The 20,782-nt window shown below is 33.0% G+C and overlaps 1 protein-coding gene across 2 annotated transcripts in view; it reads left to right on the top strand.

Annotated features, from left to right (window-relative positions):
* Nucleotides 1–20,527, top strand: part of LOC124366970 — a 45,875-nt gene extending 25,348 nt beyond the window's left edge. The window contains exons 8-13 of one of the 2 annotated variants that reach the window (XM_046823605.1): nt 5,209–5,390; nt 7,438–7,717; nt 9,337–9,526; nt 14,999–15,135; nt 15,974–16,141; nt 19,739–20,527. In XM_046823605.1, coding sequence (XP_046679561.1) covers nt 5,209–5,390; nt 7,438–7,717; nt 9,337–9,526; nt 14,999–15,135; nt 15,974–16,141; nt 19,739–19,923 — 1,142 coding nt within the window. In that variant the 3' untranslated portion in view covers nt 19,924–20,527. The remainder of the gene's footprint in view (nt 1–5,208; nt 5,391–7,437; nt 7,718–9,336; nt 9,527–14,998; nt 15,136–15,973; nt 16,142–19,738) is intronic. The other variant, XM_046823606.1, reaches the window with a different exon arrangement.
* Nucleotides 20,528–20,782: the final 255 nt, after the last annotated feature.

A 20,782-nucleotide genomic window follows, 5' to 3' on the forward strand; every position in this document is an offset into this window, starting at 1 on the left:
ATTATATATTCGTGTTCTAGATTAAGTATATTTATAATTATATAACATGAAGTACTAAAGAAATCAATATTATTAGCAGCAAAAGGTTGTTATTTAAACCATCTCAGCTTAAAACAAAACAAAATTTTATTTTACAATAATGGGTTAAAATATCAAACACACCTATGATTTGCCTATTTATAAGTACTTTGTTTATTTGATTGTTATTGTTTTAATGATACTATATAATAATAATAATAAATTCATTTATCTGTCGTAAAACACGTTACATGCATTGACAAAGTCTAATTTAGCTACAAACTAAATATAAATAGCATTGTCTCTAAATAATATTTAATAAGTATAATACATAAATATATATGTATATATATATATATATATATATATATATATATATATATATATAAGACATTAATTGTCTAGTTGAGAATTATACTAGTTATATCATGAGTTTATTTTAAAACAATCATTAACCCTGGAACTGGCCATCATTTTTCCCAAAATGGCAGGCACTTTTTGGTGATTTTGTAAGGGTTTTGTATTTTAATCACTGCTCATCTATTTTTTAAGATGCAAACATTTTAAAAACATCAATGTCTTTAGAAATAAATGCAGTTTCCCAAAAAAATATTAAAGATTGAATCATTTAATATATTTTTATTTTTTTACAGATTAACGTAAAAATATTAGTAAAGAATAAATTTTTCTCAAAATGTATAGCATCCTCTCAGGTAATATGAAAGTTTTAGAATAATTCTAAAATATACAAAAGTTTGCTCATATACCTCAATTACAAATTACAAAAACAAAATATTTAGGTAAAAGAAGTTTATTGGTACTTTTGGATAATATATCTATAAAAACTACAAAATCTGAAAAAAGTTTGTATAGCACTATTATGTATACCATTGTGACATTTTGGAATCTATTGGATGAACAAATATTTTTTTCTAAGAGATAAATATATGTAGAAGAGAAAAATGTGATATTTATAGAAGTTTACATTGTATAAGATATTTTTATATGGCAACAAACTTTTTTTATTTTTACAAAAGTCAAAATTGTGAAATAAATGCCTAACTTTTTTAGCTAACAATTTTCTTTTCATCCAAATATTATTTATAAAGATAGTGCGTTTATTGAAGTTTACAAAAATGTACAACAATGTATTTTTATCTCTATTATTCTTTTTGTTAAAAAAATAGAACAAGCGATAGTCATGGAAATAAAAGAAATAAAACGCTAATACCTTCAGAAAAAGTAAAAAAACTTTTTTACTTTTATAATAAATACCTTTGCGTAAATTTAAATCAAAATGTAATTTTAATTAAAATTCAATTGTGTATAAAATAATAAAAAACTGAACCTACGTGAACATATGCTTATTTTCAGTTTCACAAAAATCCAACCTATTTGCTAAAACTTAACCTAACCTCTACATTTTTCACTTCACTAATTAAAAAAAACAATAAACAAACTTTTATTTATACATACTAAATAACGAAAAGTCTAAAATATCCAAATAAATAGCAAGCAATACACTAATACCGGCAATGGCGTAATAACAACAAAGAAATCAACACGGCAACCATGCGATGCGTTGTTCTTCTCTACTGGCTGAGTCGGTGATTGCGCAACAGTACAAAAATAAAATACTAGTTCATAGTCTTCGTTGTCTATTATACTGTTGCTTAGAGCAATTCTTCTTCTTTGTTTTAATATGATTTTCACTATTTCCAGACAACGATAAAGTAACAAAAATAACAAAGTTTAATGAAGCTATTTTCGACGCATTAGGCATTTTGGGATTTTACAAAACACGAGCTTTTCAAACGCTTATTTTATAAACATTTATTTTCCTACTGGCTATTGAAAAGATGTTTCTGAAAGCCAAGAATACACTGTTTTCAATGACGACACTTACGATCGTGTAGAACGTAAACTCACGATAGGGGATTTTTACAAACATACGGTAATTTTAGCGTGTTCGGAAATTACGCAAACAAATGGCAATCGGAAATGTGAACATCCAAGTTTAGAATTTTATAATGAAAGATTTAACTTAACTATAGAGCGTTTTATGATATAATATGAAACCTTGAATCTTTATCTTTCGATTTACGTATGTTTTACTTCAAACTAAGTAAAAATAGACTTGCTGTGAGAGATCATATTACGACATAGTTAATGCGTCGAAAATAGCTTAGTGCCATTTTGAAACTGTAGTTAATGCGTCGATAATCGCTTAAAGCCAGTTGCAGGGTTAAAAATATATTTTGTTAATAGAAAAAAGCTCATTAATATTATATAAAGGGTTTTTTAGCAGCCATTCATAAAGTTTATTTTTATAAATTTTAAGAGGGTATTTTTCTATCAAATGTTTCAATTTGTTATACACTTTTAAGCCAATTAAAAACATGGCTATTCAAAGATTTGCTCAGTCGACAATATTCAATTAAAATGTTATTTCTGTTTCTTGTGTTATAATTATGTGTTTGTCTATGGTTTATTAACCCTTTAAGCGTCATGAAAAATTAGACCTGATCTTTGATAAAGTTACAATTTTTTTAAATTTCCAATGTGTAAAGTTAAATTTATTTTCGTTTCTGTATGTCAAAATAGAGTTATTTAACGGTAAATAAAATTCGTTTAGCCTTTTTTGGATTACCTAGGATAATTTTTAACTTTTGAGAATATCGTAGAATAGCAGTGTAGTTGTCACTAATATTTTTATAATTTATTCAGTAAGTATGGGAATGAAACACAGTTTTATAGATAAACGTATACTATATTACAAACCAATAAAATTAGAAAAATACAAAAGTAGACAAAGAGTGTTTATTTAGTGGCGGGCTGTCACAACTGACATTCCACGCGTCTCCCGCAAGCCACTGTTATCGCGTGGACTTTGAACCTTCTTATCGCTCGGCAACGTGTAGGACAGCCTTGCAGGGCTTGAATTATGTTTCTTGCTTTGTGATAACATCCTTATGACCGTAGTAAAATATTAAAAAGTTGGGGTTGACCAAGTAATTGCTCAGAATTACCAAATCTTCAAATTCCGAATCGTCTGGATAGGCCATTCACACGAATAATGGTAAAAACACTAAATAAATACTGGAAACTGCTGTATTTAATATGAATAATTTACTTTAAAAAGAATAAGACACAACAGAAAATTAGCGATAACCGAAATACATATGCGTGTACCGGACGCTTCTCACTAACAACTGGCTAGATGCCTTGACGGGAGCTCCCGTCAATGACTTTGTGAAAGGCGCGGGGCCACGCCCGCTAGACAGTGTTTGGCCAATTAGAAGCAACTGCCACTCCCATTGTAACAGAATTCGAGGCAGGGCAACCCGTCTGTATGTCGCATGACGACTAGAACCATCTAACAGCAAAATATTCAACTAACATAGCAGTAAGAAAATAAAGAATGCAAAAACGCGGATCCACGGCAATAACGTTTTGAGCTTGTAGTGGCCCTCCGCGGATCCGCGTCAATAACGCTGGAAAGGTTAAGTCCTTATTATTTAAAATGTAAACAGATAAGTCAAACAAATATAAATTAATTATTGTAAGAATTCCTTGGTTAATGAAAACAGGTTTACAATGATCAAGATATTCAGCTTTACCAACAATTCTAACAGCTTTCTTTTGAAGCACCAGTATTTCCTGAACTCTAGCACTATTTCCCAACAGTATTAATCCATATCTCAAAATTGACTGAAAGTAGCAAAAATATGCAGTCCGAACATAATTTTCACTTATGCAGCAAGATAGACGTCTCAATACAAAAATAATTCTAGATAATTTAGTAGACAGAAAATCAATGTGAGGTCCCAATGAAAGATTATTATCAATATGAATTCCTAAAATTTTGATTACACTACTTGATTCAAGATTAAAACTATTTTCAGGAATTGATTTTAAAGTAATCAAAATGTTTTCAGTTTTAGTTTCATTAATTAAAAAACCGTTTTCTTCAAACTAACAACTAATATACCAACTACTATAACCGGCTATAGAACGGGGTACTACCCAATATGCTCGATTCCACTTCAACTTTTTGTGGAGCAGTTTCAAAATAAACTATTCTTTGTAGACGATTCCTGCAACTGAACAAGTCGTGCGACGTTGAGAGACTATGTAAGTTTACCACAGCAGAGAACTGCTTCTTCACCACAGTTGCGGCTCAACAGTTGCAGAGGATTCTCGGTTTTACCCATGTCTAGGCCAGCATTGAAGGGGTGTTCTTTCTATGCTTTTAAAGTGAATGAACTCAGGGTCAATCCAATAATAAGCTGCGTTATATTTATCTATTTTTTTTCTGAGGCTATTAAATAGGTTTATATGCGTTGAGGAGTATATCCAAATTCTGTACATTGGACGTTTTGAAAGTATTGTATTTTGCTCACATACACTCCCATATAAATTTTGGTATTGTACTATATGGTGCAACTAGCGATCAAAATTTGCAAAGTATTCTTCTTCTTCAAAAAAAAGCTATACGGATCATTCTCAATTTAGATCTACGTCAGTCAGTAAAACAATATTTTTCTGAATTGGATATCCTAACGGTGTACAGTATGTATATTTTAGAAACGGCAGTTGCAGTTAAGGAAGCTGGAGACAGATTACCTGTTTTGGGTTCGTCTCATAGCTACTTGACCCGAAATCGAAACCAGTTTGCAATTCCAAAAGTAAACTTAGAATTTAGAAAAAAAAACCCATTAGTAGCAGGTATAAAATTTTTCAATAGTCTTCCACAAAATATTAGAAATATTAATGACATTAAAAGTTTTAAACTCAAACTTAAAAATTATTTATTACATAAAACAATTTATTCTTTTGATGAGTTTTTTTCTGAATGACAATACGATGTAATTTATTAAGTATATTTAAGTGTATATTATGCTTCATACCATTATTATTTAGTGATCATTTAGATACCATTATTTTAATAAGCTTCTCAATTGTAATTTTGACGCCATTTTGTATTTGTATATTGTATAATGTATGATGTACAAATTGTAAATAAAGATTGTTTTGAATTGAATTAAATAGTCATACTGTTCATTGTGACATTGTCTAGAGCTTGTGTGTAACTAGTCACTTCTCTCATCTGAGTTTGGTTAGCTAAATGTAAGTTAACTGGTTTTTACTCATAAAAGCTGTTAATACACAAGTACACTGTTGTCCCAGGTTGTTCCGAGTTTTGCGACACGGATCTGATGTCTCTGTTACCCAAGTGTCAGGAGCTAGACTACCTGGAACTCTCTCACACCAGCGGAATCAACGGCAAGTGTCTGCTCAACGTGCAAGGACCTATCACGAACCTGAAGCTCCGCAACTGTCCTGCCATCGACGCCAACTACCTTGTATCTGTAAGTTACACCAAAGATAATATGTATACTTCAGGGCTAAGTGTGTCTTAACCCTTCCCACGCCGTAGACTGATATATTAGAATGGTAGATTTTGACCAAAACACAAAATACAGTTATATCCGATATTATACATTATGTCTCTTGGAGAGTTTTTTAGCTCACAAAAGATCTTTGAAATGCCCAGTGCATGCTCTGTTCTTATCGCTCCGTGCTTATCGTGGTTGCCAAGGAAGTATTTATAAACAACCTTCATTCTGCGGCATGGGGAGGCGAGTGCCCTTTGTTTAACTCCGACCACCTGCTCGTCAGTTCTGTGTCTCCTACAAAGCCATAACCAAACATATCTGTGGCTTGAATTACTGCTTTCTTGGTTGTCACAAGCGTGCGTTAGCACACACACGTCGATTACATATATATATTGTTATTATTCTTCATTATTATTCAATCATCATGTGGTATCGTTGTGATTAGTTAGTAGAAATATGTATCTTGTTTCATAGTAAAATGTAATTAAACTTCAGTTCAACGGAATTAAAATTGATTTAAAACTAATAGTTCTTTTTATTTTTACCAATAAATACACAAATTTTAAGCAAAATTCTCTGTTTTATACTTTTTTGCTTTTACCTTTTATAATTTAGTTATAAAAAAGGCTTTGAACTTAAAGAAAAAAATGTTACTTACTTGTTTTGGTTTTATAAGAAAGTTAATACAATTTATTAATGGTTAGCAAAGGGTTTATATTTCGACTTCAATTCTAACAGTAATATAACTAAAGACGGAATGGGATAGAACCATACTCCTCCCCAAAACCCCAAAAAATATACATATTACAGCAATCCAAGTTGTTTGCAATGCAGCAGTTTAATGTATGTTTTATGGTCCGTGAATATCCTTATTTTTTTGGCAAGTTCCAAAATCCATAATTTCCAGAATGCATAGAGAAGTGACTTTCATGATTTTAAATTTTGAAAGCCTCTCAACAACTGTCACGTGGCTTCTAACTGGCCATAATCCTAACAGCTTTATTTTGAAGGATCATAATCCATTGGATGGTTGTCTTCTCCTCAGAGTTATCCTGTAAAAGAAGATAATACTGGAGGGATTTGAAATAATCTCAATAATCAAGTCACTATTGGTTTTTAAATGTAAGGGATCCCTTGTTCAAATTTTTTACTACTTTTCAAGAGTTAAAGGGAAACACAGGTCAGATTGTTTGATTTTTGTTTCTGTAGAGGGTATGTTATACTATATTTGGTGGAGGGAAGTGTCACTTGCTATTTGGACTTGATCATAATTTCATCATTTTGTAATGTTAATGTATGGAGCTATTTCCATCTATTGTTGAAACTGCATAACATTTGGATATTTAAATGCCAACGTCCGATTTTACTGGATGTTCATGAAAAAAAATCATTAAAAATAAAAAACTTCATATTTTTAAACCAATATCATATTAAATTGTTAATGAAGAACTGTTCTTTTAAAAATAAATTGTTATAGTACACTTCCAATCAATTGACTTTAACGAAAATCAATCTAGAAGGCACTGACAACAGATTGTGACGCATATTTCTCAGTTACTTAAAAGTTGTATAACTCACTCATTATTGAAAATAATGCTATGAATTTTTCAAGATTTATAGACAATTTAATACTCTTTCCAGTCATATGGACAAAGAAAAGAATATGAATTTTTTTTGGTAATGATAATTTGGTTGAAAAATGAAATTTATAAACAAATACTGTAGTTTTTTTTAGATAAATCTATTTTTAGTATTCCTAAATTTAATTTTATAGTAACTTTGTTACTTTATGTTAATTAGCAGAGGTTTTAGAGAAAAATGTTGATAGCTTATTAAATAATCAAACTGTGAATTTCTTACTGAAACCTTGCAAAATCCCTTCAAAAGGGCTGGCACTTAGGTAAATACTTGGCACTCAAAGGGTTAATGGTTAGAATCATTTGGCAAGTTAAAAACACTATGTTCGCTGTCTCTGCTTTCATAAATTCACTGTATTATTATATATTTTATGTAACTGCAGGGGCTACAGAAAATGTCGAGGACTCTTGAGAGCCTTACACTGAGTGCCTGTGGGTACCTGCGCGGCGGAGAGGTGGAGAGGATTGTGTCAGCTGTTCCCAACCTCTCCTCACTGAGCATCTGCCGCTGCTTCCCCCAGCTGGACTTCAAGTCCCTGAAACCCGTCGGTAAGCTCAGCAAGCTGACTGAGCTCAACCTACACCTCAACACTGCCGTCGATGACGCTGTCCTCACAGCTATCGTGGACGGCTGCGAGAACCTCACCACCATCAACCTCAGTGGTCAGTTGTCAAACATGTCTTATATTTGATGGATTTATTTATAACAATGAAGTGAAGCTGCATTAAGAAACAAGAGCAGTTCAGATTATGAGGATCATGTAAAAGATTAGTTTCAGTTTTGTGTCGGTATGAATGGAAAAAGGTACCAGTTTTTGACGCTTCTCAATGAAACAACAACTTAAAAATTCATAACTCAGAGATTTGTGACGATTAAGATCAAATTTTTATACAAAATAGGTTAAGGGTGTGGTTTTGGGTATGAATTTTAGAGTATTGGGATTATTTTGTTACTAATTACCATCTTAACTGTTATTCTTCACCAGGCGGTTAAAAACATTCAGCATTGGTCTTGTTGTGGATCTGTCATTTTCTTGGGTATGTAATTTTATGAACCAATTTTTAAAATGTTTAATTTTTAACACAGATTTAATTGAGGAGAGTTTTTGTAATTAATCACAGCCGGATCTTGCACGTTTGAATGTGCCACCCTGCCCAGGTAACACCACCCCAAGATACTAGGTTTCGTTAAGTGCTCCAAAACAAGACCAATACCAAATATTTAACTGTCCGTTTAAGAAAATAAATAGTACACTTGTAACTATCTTGTATTCCCTCAGGAAGGGGGAAAAAAACTATCTTGTATGAACATTTGGTCTTAAGAAAGCCACAAGTCTCCGAGCTATGTATTTTCAAAGTTGTGGTTTGGTTGAAAGATGCTACTAAATACTGTTACCTTTTTTCGTTCGAAGTGACTAAAACTAAAATAATAATTGCAATAGCAATAGCGAATGTTGAGTTTTGCTCCATTTCACCTTCTGCTTTGTGCAGCGTCTGAAATCTGATGGTCAAAGGGAGAAAGTTATAGTTATGATAAACAAAAGTTATTTACGTGGAGAGGAAATATTAGGTTGTGTTTCTTTAGCAGGTAACATGTTAGGCGATGATTACTTCCTGTTAATATTGGTTGGTAATAGCGATTGATGTACTCAATTTCACCATTCCACTTGCAAATAATGTAGTTAACTGTTGTGCATAGTTTTAGTTCTCTTAAATAAATTTTTCTTCAGTGTAACTGTAGGCTGCGTATGCGTTTGAACCATTTTTATCATAATAACACAGTGAATGTGTTTTACATTTGACACTTTGAAATGAATCTTATGGCTAAGCCAGTAAGCCACATCAGAAATATATTCAGCTGATTACTTGGAACAACTGATTGAATACAGTCAATTGGGTCAGAAAGAAATAAGTAAAAGAACAACTGCGGCGATCTAGTGGGAACGACGAAAACTACTTGAAACTGTTACTTATTTATTCCGCTAGATCGCATTCTTATTCAGGCGTGAGATTATTCACCACGAAACATTATTATAACTGTTTAGCGTCATAGCGCTTCCTGCATGGCTATCGAGATTACTGCGGGCGGCACGTAGGGCACTTCCGAGTTTGTTGCGGAATTACTAGTCAAAGGGTTAAATAGCATAACCAATAAGAATGACCTACGCGGTTACGCAATCGCCAAGTAGACTCGGAACACTATGTAGTAATTTCAGCGTATACTCCACTGTAACAAGAAAACAACTAGTAACGACATTCAATGCCTCCATGTGTGGTTGCAGGGAGTGGCTCCATACTGACGGACAAGGGACTGTCCTTGTTGTCACGGCTCCCCAAGCTGGTGGACCTGGACATCTCGTACCTGGAGGGTGCTAACAACGTGACGCTTAAGAGCCTGGCCGTGCGCAGTCATCGTCTCAAGCGACTCTTGTGTCGCGGCTGTCCCGATCTCACGGACGAGGGCAGTTCACAGTAAGTTATATTCCGTTCAGAGAGTATGCAGTTAGAGTTAAATTTTTAATGAAAAATGTTGTATAAGATTCAAGGTCATTCAAACATATTGTTATTATTAATATCAGTGTAGTATTAAGTAAAGATAAACAAGATTCCTTAAGCAATGACGAGTATATTATAAAACAAATAAAATGTTTTTGAAAATATCTGAGAAGTATTTATTTTGTTATTCAATTTATTTGATCATTCTTTATGAACATAAAAGTTTGATGAGATTTTGTTTTGTCTAATTTGTGTACGAGATCTAATATTTATCTAGTATTTTGTCTATCCCTCCAATAATAGCATTGCCATTCTGCTCATTTGTTATTGACAATGAATGATTTTTTTTAATAACAAGTTTTCGGACATTTTCTGTTATTATGTTTACGAAAAGTGTGTTTTTTAAGATGTATTAATGACGAGTGCTCTGTTATCCTATTATCTATTATCTGATGTTTTTGTTTAATGTTTTAATATCAATCAATCAATCAAAGAGAACTTTATTCATATACATTGAGTACAGAATATGTGTCAATATGTATGTAAAAATTTTATCTAGTTTAAAAACATAGATCAAGATAAAAATGTCATGTCCAGTTTAAAAATTCCTCGATGGAGTAAAACGTCCTGTCAGCAAGCCATGCACTGAGATTCCTCTTCAACGCTGACTCTCTTGTTATACTCTTGAGGTGTCTTGGTAGGAGATTGTAAAATTTTGCACCTGCATAAGATGGCTTCTTGGTAGTCATGGTGAGTCGATGAGGTTGTAAGACGAAGTCTGTCACATTGCGGGTTCCATATGAATGAATTTCGCCCAGTCTATTGTAATCAGTGTTAAATACATGTAGAATCGTTTGTTGTATGTAAAGAGCCACCACTGTCTGAATTCCAAGGTCTTTGAAAGCACTTCTGCACGAGTCAAGATGATTTAGACCTGCCAATATTCTTACTGCTTTCTTTTGAAGTTTTAGAACTTTAGTCATATTTCCTATACTTGACCCTCCCCATATTATCAAACCATACCTCACAACAGACTCAAATAGGGCAAAATAAGCGACCCTGGCCGTTGACAGATCTGCAACAGACCTTATTCTTTTTACAACATACAGGGCAGTACTCAGTTTCCTGCACACCATGTCCACATGAGGGGTCCAGGACAGATGTTGGTCAATGATCACTCCTAGGTATTTGGTCTCGTCCTCTACTTCCACCATTGGCAACCCCTCGGTTAAGTTTGCAGCTCTTGTAAACAGGATTTGTTTAGTTTTGCTGTCATTTAGTGCAAGATCGTTCTCTTGACAATATTGTTTTGCCATATTGAAAGCAATGAAGGCCTGACAATCTAAATCATTAGGGCCTTTTTCAGTAAGTATAAGAGCTGTGTCTGTCATCAGCGTACATTGTGGTGTGGGCTTGCTCCTTTAGGTAATCTGGGAGGTCATTTGTTACCAATACATACAATACTGGACCCAGTACTGAGCCTTGAGGGACCCCTCTTGTTTTATTGAGGGGTTTTGACCTAGCATGCTAAACTGTGTTATTAGCTGTATATTTCAGCTCTACTAGTTGAGTCCTGTTCTTCAAATAACTATTAAACCAGTTTATTGCATTGCCTTGGATTCCTAAAGTCATCAGCTTAGTAAGAAGTAAATTATGTCCCAGTGTGTCGAAAGCTTTACTTAGATCCAAGAAAATAGCAGATACTATTTTTCCAGTTTCAATTTGGTCAATTACATTCTCAAAGAAGTCAGTGATAGCTGTGGTTGTAGATTTAGAGGATAAAAATCCGTGCTGATGTTTACTGAGCAAATTATTGTCCATGAGGTGGGTTATTAATCTTGTTAAAACGATTTTTTCAAATATCTTGGAGATGGTTGATACAAGAGATATTGGTCTAAAGTGGCCAGCTTCTGTGCTTTGTGGTTGTTTCTTAATAGGGATTATTTTGGCAATCTTGAGGTCAGCTGGAAAAATACCCTGAGCTAAGGACTTGTTCATAATATCAGTCAGAGGCAGTGTAATTTCATCAACACAGTGCTTAAGTAAGATAGATGAGACATCATCTATGCCTGCTGATGGCTTTGATTTCATTGCCATGATGGTTTTCTTAACTTCTGCCTGTGTAGTGCTATGAATAACAAATTCAGGTGCATTGGTAGTGCATTGAGGCTTCCTTGAGATATCTGAAGTTTGACCTGCTTCTTTTAGTGTTATCTCAGCTATAGTTGTAAAATAAGTATTTAGGTGCTCAGCTATTTCGAATGGATTGTTTAATTTGTTGCCATTGACTGTCAATTCAAGTGGAGTGTCCTGTTTCTTCTTATGGCGTTCATTATTAATTGTGTCCCAGACTGCTTTTGACCTGTTTTCTGAGTTGCTTATGCGGTCTACTATTGCTTACCTTTTTAGATATTTCAGTCTCATATCATAGGCTTTTTTCTTTTCTGCTGTTTGGGTTTTAGCAGCTACGCAACTTGTGGTTTCTTCTCTATTTAACGCTTCTAAAAACCCGGTCTTCAGTCTTTGAGCTTCTGGATCATTAAAGTGACAAGCTCTTGCATTACGCTTTGCTTTGGTTTTTTTATAAGGACATGTTAGGTTCATTTCAGAGTTAAGTATTTGGCTAAAATTTCTAAAAGCAGTGTCCACAGCTGGTGCATTAAGCACTAATCCCCAGTTAAGTCCCTTTAAGTAGTCACTCAGGCTGTCAAGGTTATTTTTATTAAGTTGTCTTCTAATTGAATAAGTTGTGGGAACAGGTGATTTCTTCAGATTCGTTGAACACAGCTGTGCGTTGTGATCCGAAAGCCCTGTGGTCAAGACATCTACTGTGACTTCTGGTAAAGGGATGTTGGAGCAGACACAGTCAATTGATGTTGATTAATAGTATTAATAACAGAGTTTCATCCCAGCGGGAATCTCCCTGTACAACCGGGAAAATCTCAAAAACATATTTGTTGCCTTCTCTAAGAACTCAAGAAATAATTTGACAGCTCCTTAAATCAGGAGTTGATTAATCCTAACATAGAATTTTATGGTGGCTCTTTTCACTCGATTCCAAGATTCAAGATTCAAGATTCAAGATCTTTATTTGTTGTTAAACATGATTTACATGCAATAAACATCGTCAGTAATATGAATGGCTTAAAAAATATTTAAACTAAGAACTTCTTATTTCAGTTTCCTTAAGCTTCTTTCAATTTCTTAATTTTTAATAATTAATTAACAAATTTAAATAGAGTAACAAGAAACTAACAACAAGAATTAACAGAAAATATTAACAAGATTAACAGTGAATAACAAAACAATAACAAAAAGCCTATAACTAGTGAATTAAAATAATCGAGATAAAATTGGTAAAATTAGTCAACAATTTAAAATAAACTACAACAAATCAACAGTAATGAATGTATTATCCTAATTTAAAATCTCATATCACTAGTATCACTTGCCAAATATTGTTCTATAGAATAAAAAGCTTTCTCTTTAAACCAGGTCCTCAGTACATTTTTAAATTTCACCATGCTGACTGACCAAGCTATTCTTGGTAGTTTATTAAACAATTCTATTTCAATAAATATATGACTTTTCTTTGTTTTCTCTAATCTAACACTTAAAACATCTAACTTTCCATTATATCGAGTTGGGTAACTATGTACATCCTGTCTTAGCTGATATTTACTTAGGTTTGCCTTAACTCTTAACAAACAATCATAAATAAATAGACAAGGCAGAGTCATTATATGTAATTCTTTAAAAACTGGGTAGCAAGACTCTCTTTCTGGTATACCCTTAACTACTCTTAGTGCCTTTTTTTGCCATAAAAACACTTGCTTGGCTGCACTACTATTACCCCATAACACCACTCCATACAGTAGATGAGGATGAAAGAATGCATAGTAAGCTGTCAACAGCATCTCTGAACTTACACAGCTTTTTAATTTACGTAATAAATAAATTACTCTAGCTAATTTTTTACAAATAGTTTGAATATGAAAGTCCCAGCTTAGCCTACTATCTAAATATATACCTAACTGCTTAACAATATCAACAATAGTGCTTAAAATGAACTTGGAAAGTCACAATTTCATAGTATGATGATTAGTGAGTGTCAAAACTGAATCTAAATCCAAATAAGTCTATTCGCAGACAAAAGCAGTACGCTAATTTGTGCATCATCACAAAGTCTGCTGTGTCTATTTTTCAGACAAGATTGGTAAAATATGTTTACCATACAAAATTATTAACTAAAAATGTACAGTAACATTTGACCCGATTTTATCTGTAAATAATCATATTCACAACACTCGATTAAATAGACAGGTTGAAACACATCATTTCGATTTTTTTAAGAAAAAACTAAATATATGGGAACAAAGTTTTTGTATATGCTACCAAGGCATATTTTACTGGAAAATAATGTATGCAAATTCAAATCTAAAGCGAAAGATTATTTAATAAATTTATCTCTTTATTCGCTAGATGAATATTTTCTCAGCTAGAAGTAAGCAATTCTGACCTAACTGTTGTAAGGAATCTAGGAGGGGCCATTCTATGTTTGGTATAACATAATATATTTTAATATAAATAAAATCTATATTAAAGTCCTATCTAGTATTACGTCTTGACCATTTGTAATTTGACACTATTTATTGTACCTTTGTACATAATATGAATAAAGAATGTTTGAATCTTGAACAAAATAGTGTGAGATTTGAAATTGTGCTCCTATGATTTCTAAATTTTTTGTACCATAATGGAAATAAAGATGAAAGGAAAATAATTAGTTACACTTATATTATGTTAACAAATGCAGAGATCTAAACAAAGAAGCGATGAATTGTCACTGTATTTTACGCATATACTGGTAGTGATGATATTTGCTAGACAACCGCAGCTTCGTGGCATATCCTGCATATGCAGTTGGTGATGAAAACCCGTTACTGTAGTAATCAGAGTAAGGGTAAAATCCAGTATTACAGTTGTTTATATTTGGTTAGAAAACGGCCTACATGGCTAAAACTTTTTGACTGGTAAAAAATCGGAAATTAAAAAAAAGAATGTTTTAAGTGGCCACCCTGATTAATTTTGTTTATAAAATAAAATTGTCTTCAGACTGTTGTATTTTCATATTAATTATGGATCATTATCCAACATATTTGTACAAACATTTCCGAAACATCTCTGACAATAAAAGCACTTTTTATTGATCGGTAATTTGTATACTGCCGATCAGCTAATAAATATTAATGAGACTGCAAATCTCTGCAGATTTTATTGTCAGGTGTCATTCTCTGCTGTTTAGGGTACTCACGACTACGGTTTACAAGGAACCCATGTGAACTGTACTAGATGACACCAGATGGTACTTCAAAGTTGTCGATGATAATGATGATAACTGCATTGTGAAATGTATCTGGAAACCTTATTTCCTGCTAATTGTTTTAGGGTGGTATCGATGTGCAATGACCTTGAGCTGTTTGACCTGAGCGGGTGCAACAACATAGGGGTGGCCACCGTGGAGGCAGCCCGCACCTCCGTCAAGATGCGGACCAACAACGTCCCCCTCAAGTTGATTGTAGGAGGTGAGTAGTGAAACAAAAGAACCTTAGATTCTTAGAGAACCATCTCCCACAGTAGACTACACCTATCGAATTACTCTTGCACTCCAAAATATCAACATTTGCAGTTAGTGATGTGTCACTCCTGGACTTCCACAATGTTGCCCAGATTTAAGTGACATCGGTTTTTACTATCTCCAGTGCTGGGTTAAACTGGAAGGTATAAACCAGCCAGAAGTGAATCCTCCTGGGTAAATATGTACATAGAGAGAAAGATTCAAATAAAAGGATAATGCCACTGACCGAAGTCGTCACTTGCCACACACAGCACGGTACAGATCAGAGATGTCCAATCCTCCCAAGAGGCTATCACAGGGTCGACACACTCTCTGTAGGCACATTTACAGACCAGAGCAGAGTTCAACACTTTTCACACTTAGAGTCAAGGGGGAGGATATTCAATTACATAAGGTATACACATTTGTAAACTACAATTAAAGCAGAACAAAAGGTTTCAAGAGTTACATTTTGGAAATGTGTCCGGCCCAAAACGAGGAACATCGATTAAGACCCACGCACTGCAGAGTTTCATTTTGCAATGTTGGTTGGAGCGGATACGCGACACCGTCCAATCGCTCACGTGATGTCGGTAACTAGAGGGATCGGTCATATACGTTGACCAATGAAAAGAGCAATCATACGATTCTAAACTATTGTATCTAAGCAGCTAACGCAGACAGTCCCTGGAGTATTATTTGTAAAAAATACAAATATAAACTAAATTAATTCAATAGTAAAATTGTATGTAATGTTTCAGTTTTCCTTGTAGTAGGTACAGATGTAAAGGTGGATTGTTGCACAGGTACCGATGTGGATTGCGCTCCTAACGACAATGAGGTGCCCTTGCTCACAGTGGACCTGATGGACCTCAGTGAGGAGCACTTGCGGCCGGACTTCATTGACGACATGTTCTTCCCTCCCTCGGACAGCGACTCTGACGATGACCTTGAGCACCTCTGTGAGCAAATTGGTAATCTTTAAGTAGAATAGCGCTTCCTCTCTGGGCGTGGTGGACTCTTCCTTTTCTGTCGGAATTTGGTGTTTTCCACCCAGGAGGGAACTGTTCTTGGTATTTTGGGAGGCATGAAATGGCACCAGAATTTGGATTCAGCAACAGAAATACATGGACTTATTTTGATTGTACGGTTATTGAAATTCTTGAAGGAATTTTATTTCTGTTGATTTTAAAACAAGATTTTTCAATGGTTAGTTAAACTCAATTTCGTTGTATGTTTCAACTGCTCTTAACAAAATATACAAGTTGTTTAGAATGGTAATCAATACAGGAGGTTCAAAAGGGAGCAAATGAAATAGGCCTAAGTTATGGTCAATCTAGATGTCTACCTGTCATAGTGTATTCTTGTAGTTATTCAATCTTTATCTCATTGACATCAACAGCATTAGTATGATTCGAGTCTATGAGACAAAGTAATGTACACAAGATTTGCACAGCGGGAGAGTCAAACTGGTGATTTTTCAGTTATCAATGTGACGCGCACTAAGCTACTGGGCCGTAATATGTGATTAGGTTACTACCTAGTCTGAATTATTATGAGGAAGAGCTAATTCCAGAGAATTATCTTTATTTTTGGCCATGAGCTTTACGCAATATATAAGAAGATATCTCCCTGACTAAGATTACTACCGTGTTTATCCTTGACCCTTTTAACCCAGGCCGTTATATCAAGTGATGTCTCAGAAATCCGAAGCCATTTTAGACATAATGTAAGTGTTTAGTTAACAACTCATAACTAGGCTATGCTTTAAGTTATCAAGCTAATTTTTGTTTGTTTGACTTCTTTTAACCCTTTGAGCGTTGTGCTAAAATTGGCTAATTTCCCTTTAGCGCTCATTTATTGAAAAAAGCCAATTAATTTTTTTTAATACCTTATTTTTTTATATTTGTAATTTTTGCTTGTGCTATTTTTCTTTTCTGTGCCTTTGCTGTATGAAAAGTGGAAAGAAGCAAATCAAGTGTTGAATCTATTCAGTGTTATTACAAATATATTGTAATATTTAGAACATAAATGTATTGTTTATGAACGAAGCACACAGTGATTGGAGTACGACTACTTTTTACAGTCGGTGAAGATTTTGTGCGTTGAATAACACAACATACGAGTAACTGCACTCTGGGTAACCATCAAGATGCAAAAAAATAAAATATAGTCTAAACGTATATATATGCGCATCAAAGGCTTTTGAAGGGTTAAGTATTGTTTACAGAAATATAAAAAAAACTAAATAATATCCTGAAAATTATTTTTTATACATATATATATATATTTATAATAAATACAACATGTGAGTTTGTTAATGAAGATATTTGACACAAAAATATCTATTCATTTTATGTTAAATTTAATTTTTAATCTCAGGAAAAAACTATAGGTCTGCTTTATTTACAAGTTGAAAGTTGAGTAACATAAATTTTTGTAAGGACGTCATTTTTCCTTTTTGCCATTTTTGTGCGAGTAAATGTTACATGAGCTTTGAAATTCATAGTACTTAACACAAAACCAAAATTATTTCTAATAATATAATAAACAGTTCTATAAACCGTTTATAGCATGTATTTAACACATTTTAAAATCTGTAAATACAATATTTACATCACTAGAAAATGTTTTCAGAAATGTCAAGATAGATATCACTAAAATCGTCACTGACCACATCCACGCTACTTGTAATTATTTTCAAATAAAATAAATAACAAACTAAAATTTAACTGCTAAACTTTATACCGTTTTAACCTAAAAACATGAAGCAAGGTGGAGTGTTCACAAAATAGTGAAATACAGCTGTGCGACAATCAGTTAGCACACTAGTCTGTGAAATTTCAAAGCATTTAGTAAAATAGCACCGTTCGACGACGGGACGTTGACAAACGTATGATATGGACGTCGATGTTAAAAAGGTTAAAGATGACCATTAGTACATTACTTTTGGCTGGGGAGCATTTTCATGTAGACCATGTTTGCACATATACATCAATAAATAAAGTAATAATAATAATTATTATTATAAGTTTCGTCACCAATTTCGTTCTTCTGATTATTTATAACAGCATGTTTTGCTGACATTAAAAGTACAACACACACATATAAACTGTTATCTAAGCTTTATAGAAGGGATGTTTCAAAATCCAAATAAAGTTTTGTGTGGATTAAAGTTAAAAAGTGGTTCTAAAGAGTTATACATTTTTGACAATATCACTATATGGTTATTCAATGTTTTACTGATACGGTGGGAACCAATTGCAGCATATTTTTGGTTCGTGTGTTGTATAAATAGATTTCATTGTTCAATTTTAAATAATTAGAAAATATAAATAAATAAATATTTATTTGTGAAGTTGCCTGACGATGGTATCCTCAATACTGAAAGGCCTTGTAAAATTAAATTAATATTGGAATATGTGTTATGATTATTTTTAGTGGTATAAAATTGAAATATTTCCAATGCTCCAAGAATTTTCACTATCTGTAATGTTATAAAAGTTGTGTCATCAGCGTGCAGTAATGTTTTAGCTGGATCTGAGTAAGACAGATCATTTGTACTGATTAGAAAGAGGAGTGATCCAAGGACATAGCCCAGTGGGACACCATGCTTTATTGTAATACCATTAAACCCTACACCATTGAGCTAACAATCTGTTACCTATCGTATAAATAGAACTTTAAAAATGAGTGAAAGACCTGAAACATCATAATTCAGCTTTGTGATAAGATCACAATAATCATCACAGTCAAATCAAATCGAACAAATTAATTGGCTGCTGCTTTAAATTCAGGCTTCAGAACATTATTGAATTTATTATAAATTATGTTTATAAATCTTCTTTGAAAACTTTGGAAACCATGGAAGTGCCCATTGCCCTTTTATGCCAATGGTATTAATCCAACTTATGCCAAATAAAAAAAAAATGTTCAGTGTTTCTAAACTTTCGGCCATTTAAACAAATGTTTTTGGTAAATGAAAAGGTTTGTGTTGTTGAAGAACTGATTTAGGTCTCTTCAAAGTAATGTATTGCTGCTTAACTATGTGCATTTAAGTAAATGCATAGAAAAATTACATATAATAGAATTTGTAAAACAATTAAAAGACTATTGCCACATATACAGTGATGAATTTCTTGAACTGTGTACAAAGAATAAAATTTCTAAAACAATAAGAAGACTACTGCATGATTCACTGCCTTAAAGAAACAACGATTTTGGAGAAAGATGAACACTCTGAAGTAACATTTTGAAGAAATTGGAGACTAAATTTCACTTATCCAGTTCATTAATAATATGTGGACTAGCTAAATTTAAAAAATAAGAAGAAATGGAAATTTTACATTTTTGCCGAAGAAGGTACATGAAGATAAAATCATTTAAATTCATTTGATGTAGTAGATCTATTTTTTGATTGGCACCAAAGACGTTTAACGGAAGCTGAAAGCCGCCCAGTTTGGAAGTTTATTGAAGATTCCTATTGATTTGAACGAATGTATTGAGTAGGGAGTCGATGATTGGCGTGGTGATGATAACTTTGTGAAACAAGATTTAATTATCTGTTTCAGGTTGCGAGTGTGATTTCGATTTCGATGATATCAATGACCCGACGCTTTTTCCTGGTGATTTCGAAGATGTGACTTCAAAGTACGTAGAATATTGTGACACTGATGAAGCGGGTAATTGGTTGAACATAGTTGATGATGATGGTGAAATAGAAGAGGTTATCTTCTGTGATAACTGGAGTGATTAGATTGGGAATTGTAGCACTACTGAAGAAAAAGAAGATTTAAAAAAAGTGATAATTTGTACTGCACGACGCAGAAGAAAATTTATTGCAAGTTGTTTTAAATTATATTTCAGTTACATAATATTTTATTATTTCTTGTTTTGTACATAATACTGTAATATGGATGTAGGTGTAAAAAGCTATTTCATTTTTACTATTAACATTTACATGTCACTAGGTGATTGATATTACAAATGTATATGTTAGTGGATTGTTTTGTTTCTATCATCACATTTCATAATAGTTTGTAACAAAATTAAGTTCTAAAAGCCATCTGTTATAATATATATATCTCGCAACCGTTATTTATCGATGTATTTGAAGTTTGTTTGGACTGTAAACTTTCGCATATATTTTATTAGCGATATATAATAAAGCATAAAATGTTAATGGTGAATGCATGATTTTAATTAATTTCTTCCAAATTTGTAATTAACCTGAAAACAGGATGGTAACAAGATGGACTTTGTTTTTATGGTTTGTAAATACACCTGCACTCAATAATTGTTTGAATGTAATGTTTTATTTTGGGTTTAAAATATCTTAAAATAAATATAATTCCTTCAAACTTGTGATTCATTTACGTTCACATCCACCTTGTTTTATTTATCCTTCACTATATCACCGTTAATCAATTAACAATTGAAATCAAATTGTTGTAGATAGCATTTTACCGTAACAAGACTTTCATCAAGAGGTAGTAAAACTTGTGTCAAATTAAAAACGCTTCTTCAACAAGAAGTAACTTTAATTTGACACTGGCATATGTTGGCATACCTGGCACATGTTAGTGAGAATATGAGTATTATTGTTGATTTTCCTT

This window comes from Homalodisca vitripennis, chromosome 7 (assembly GCF_021130785.1).
Source record: "Homalodisca vitripennis isolate AUS2020 chromosome 7, UT_GWSS_2.1, whole genome shotgun sequence".
Classification (NCBI taxonomy): Eukaryota; Metazoa; Arthropoda; class Insecta; order Hemiptera; family Cicadellidae; genus Homalodisca; species Homalodisca vitripennis.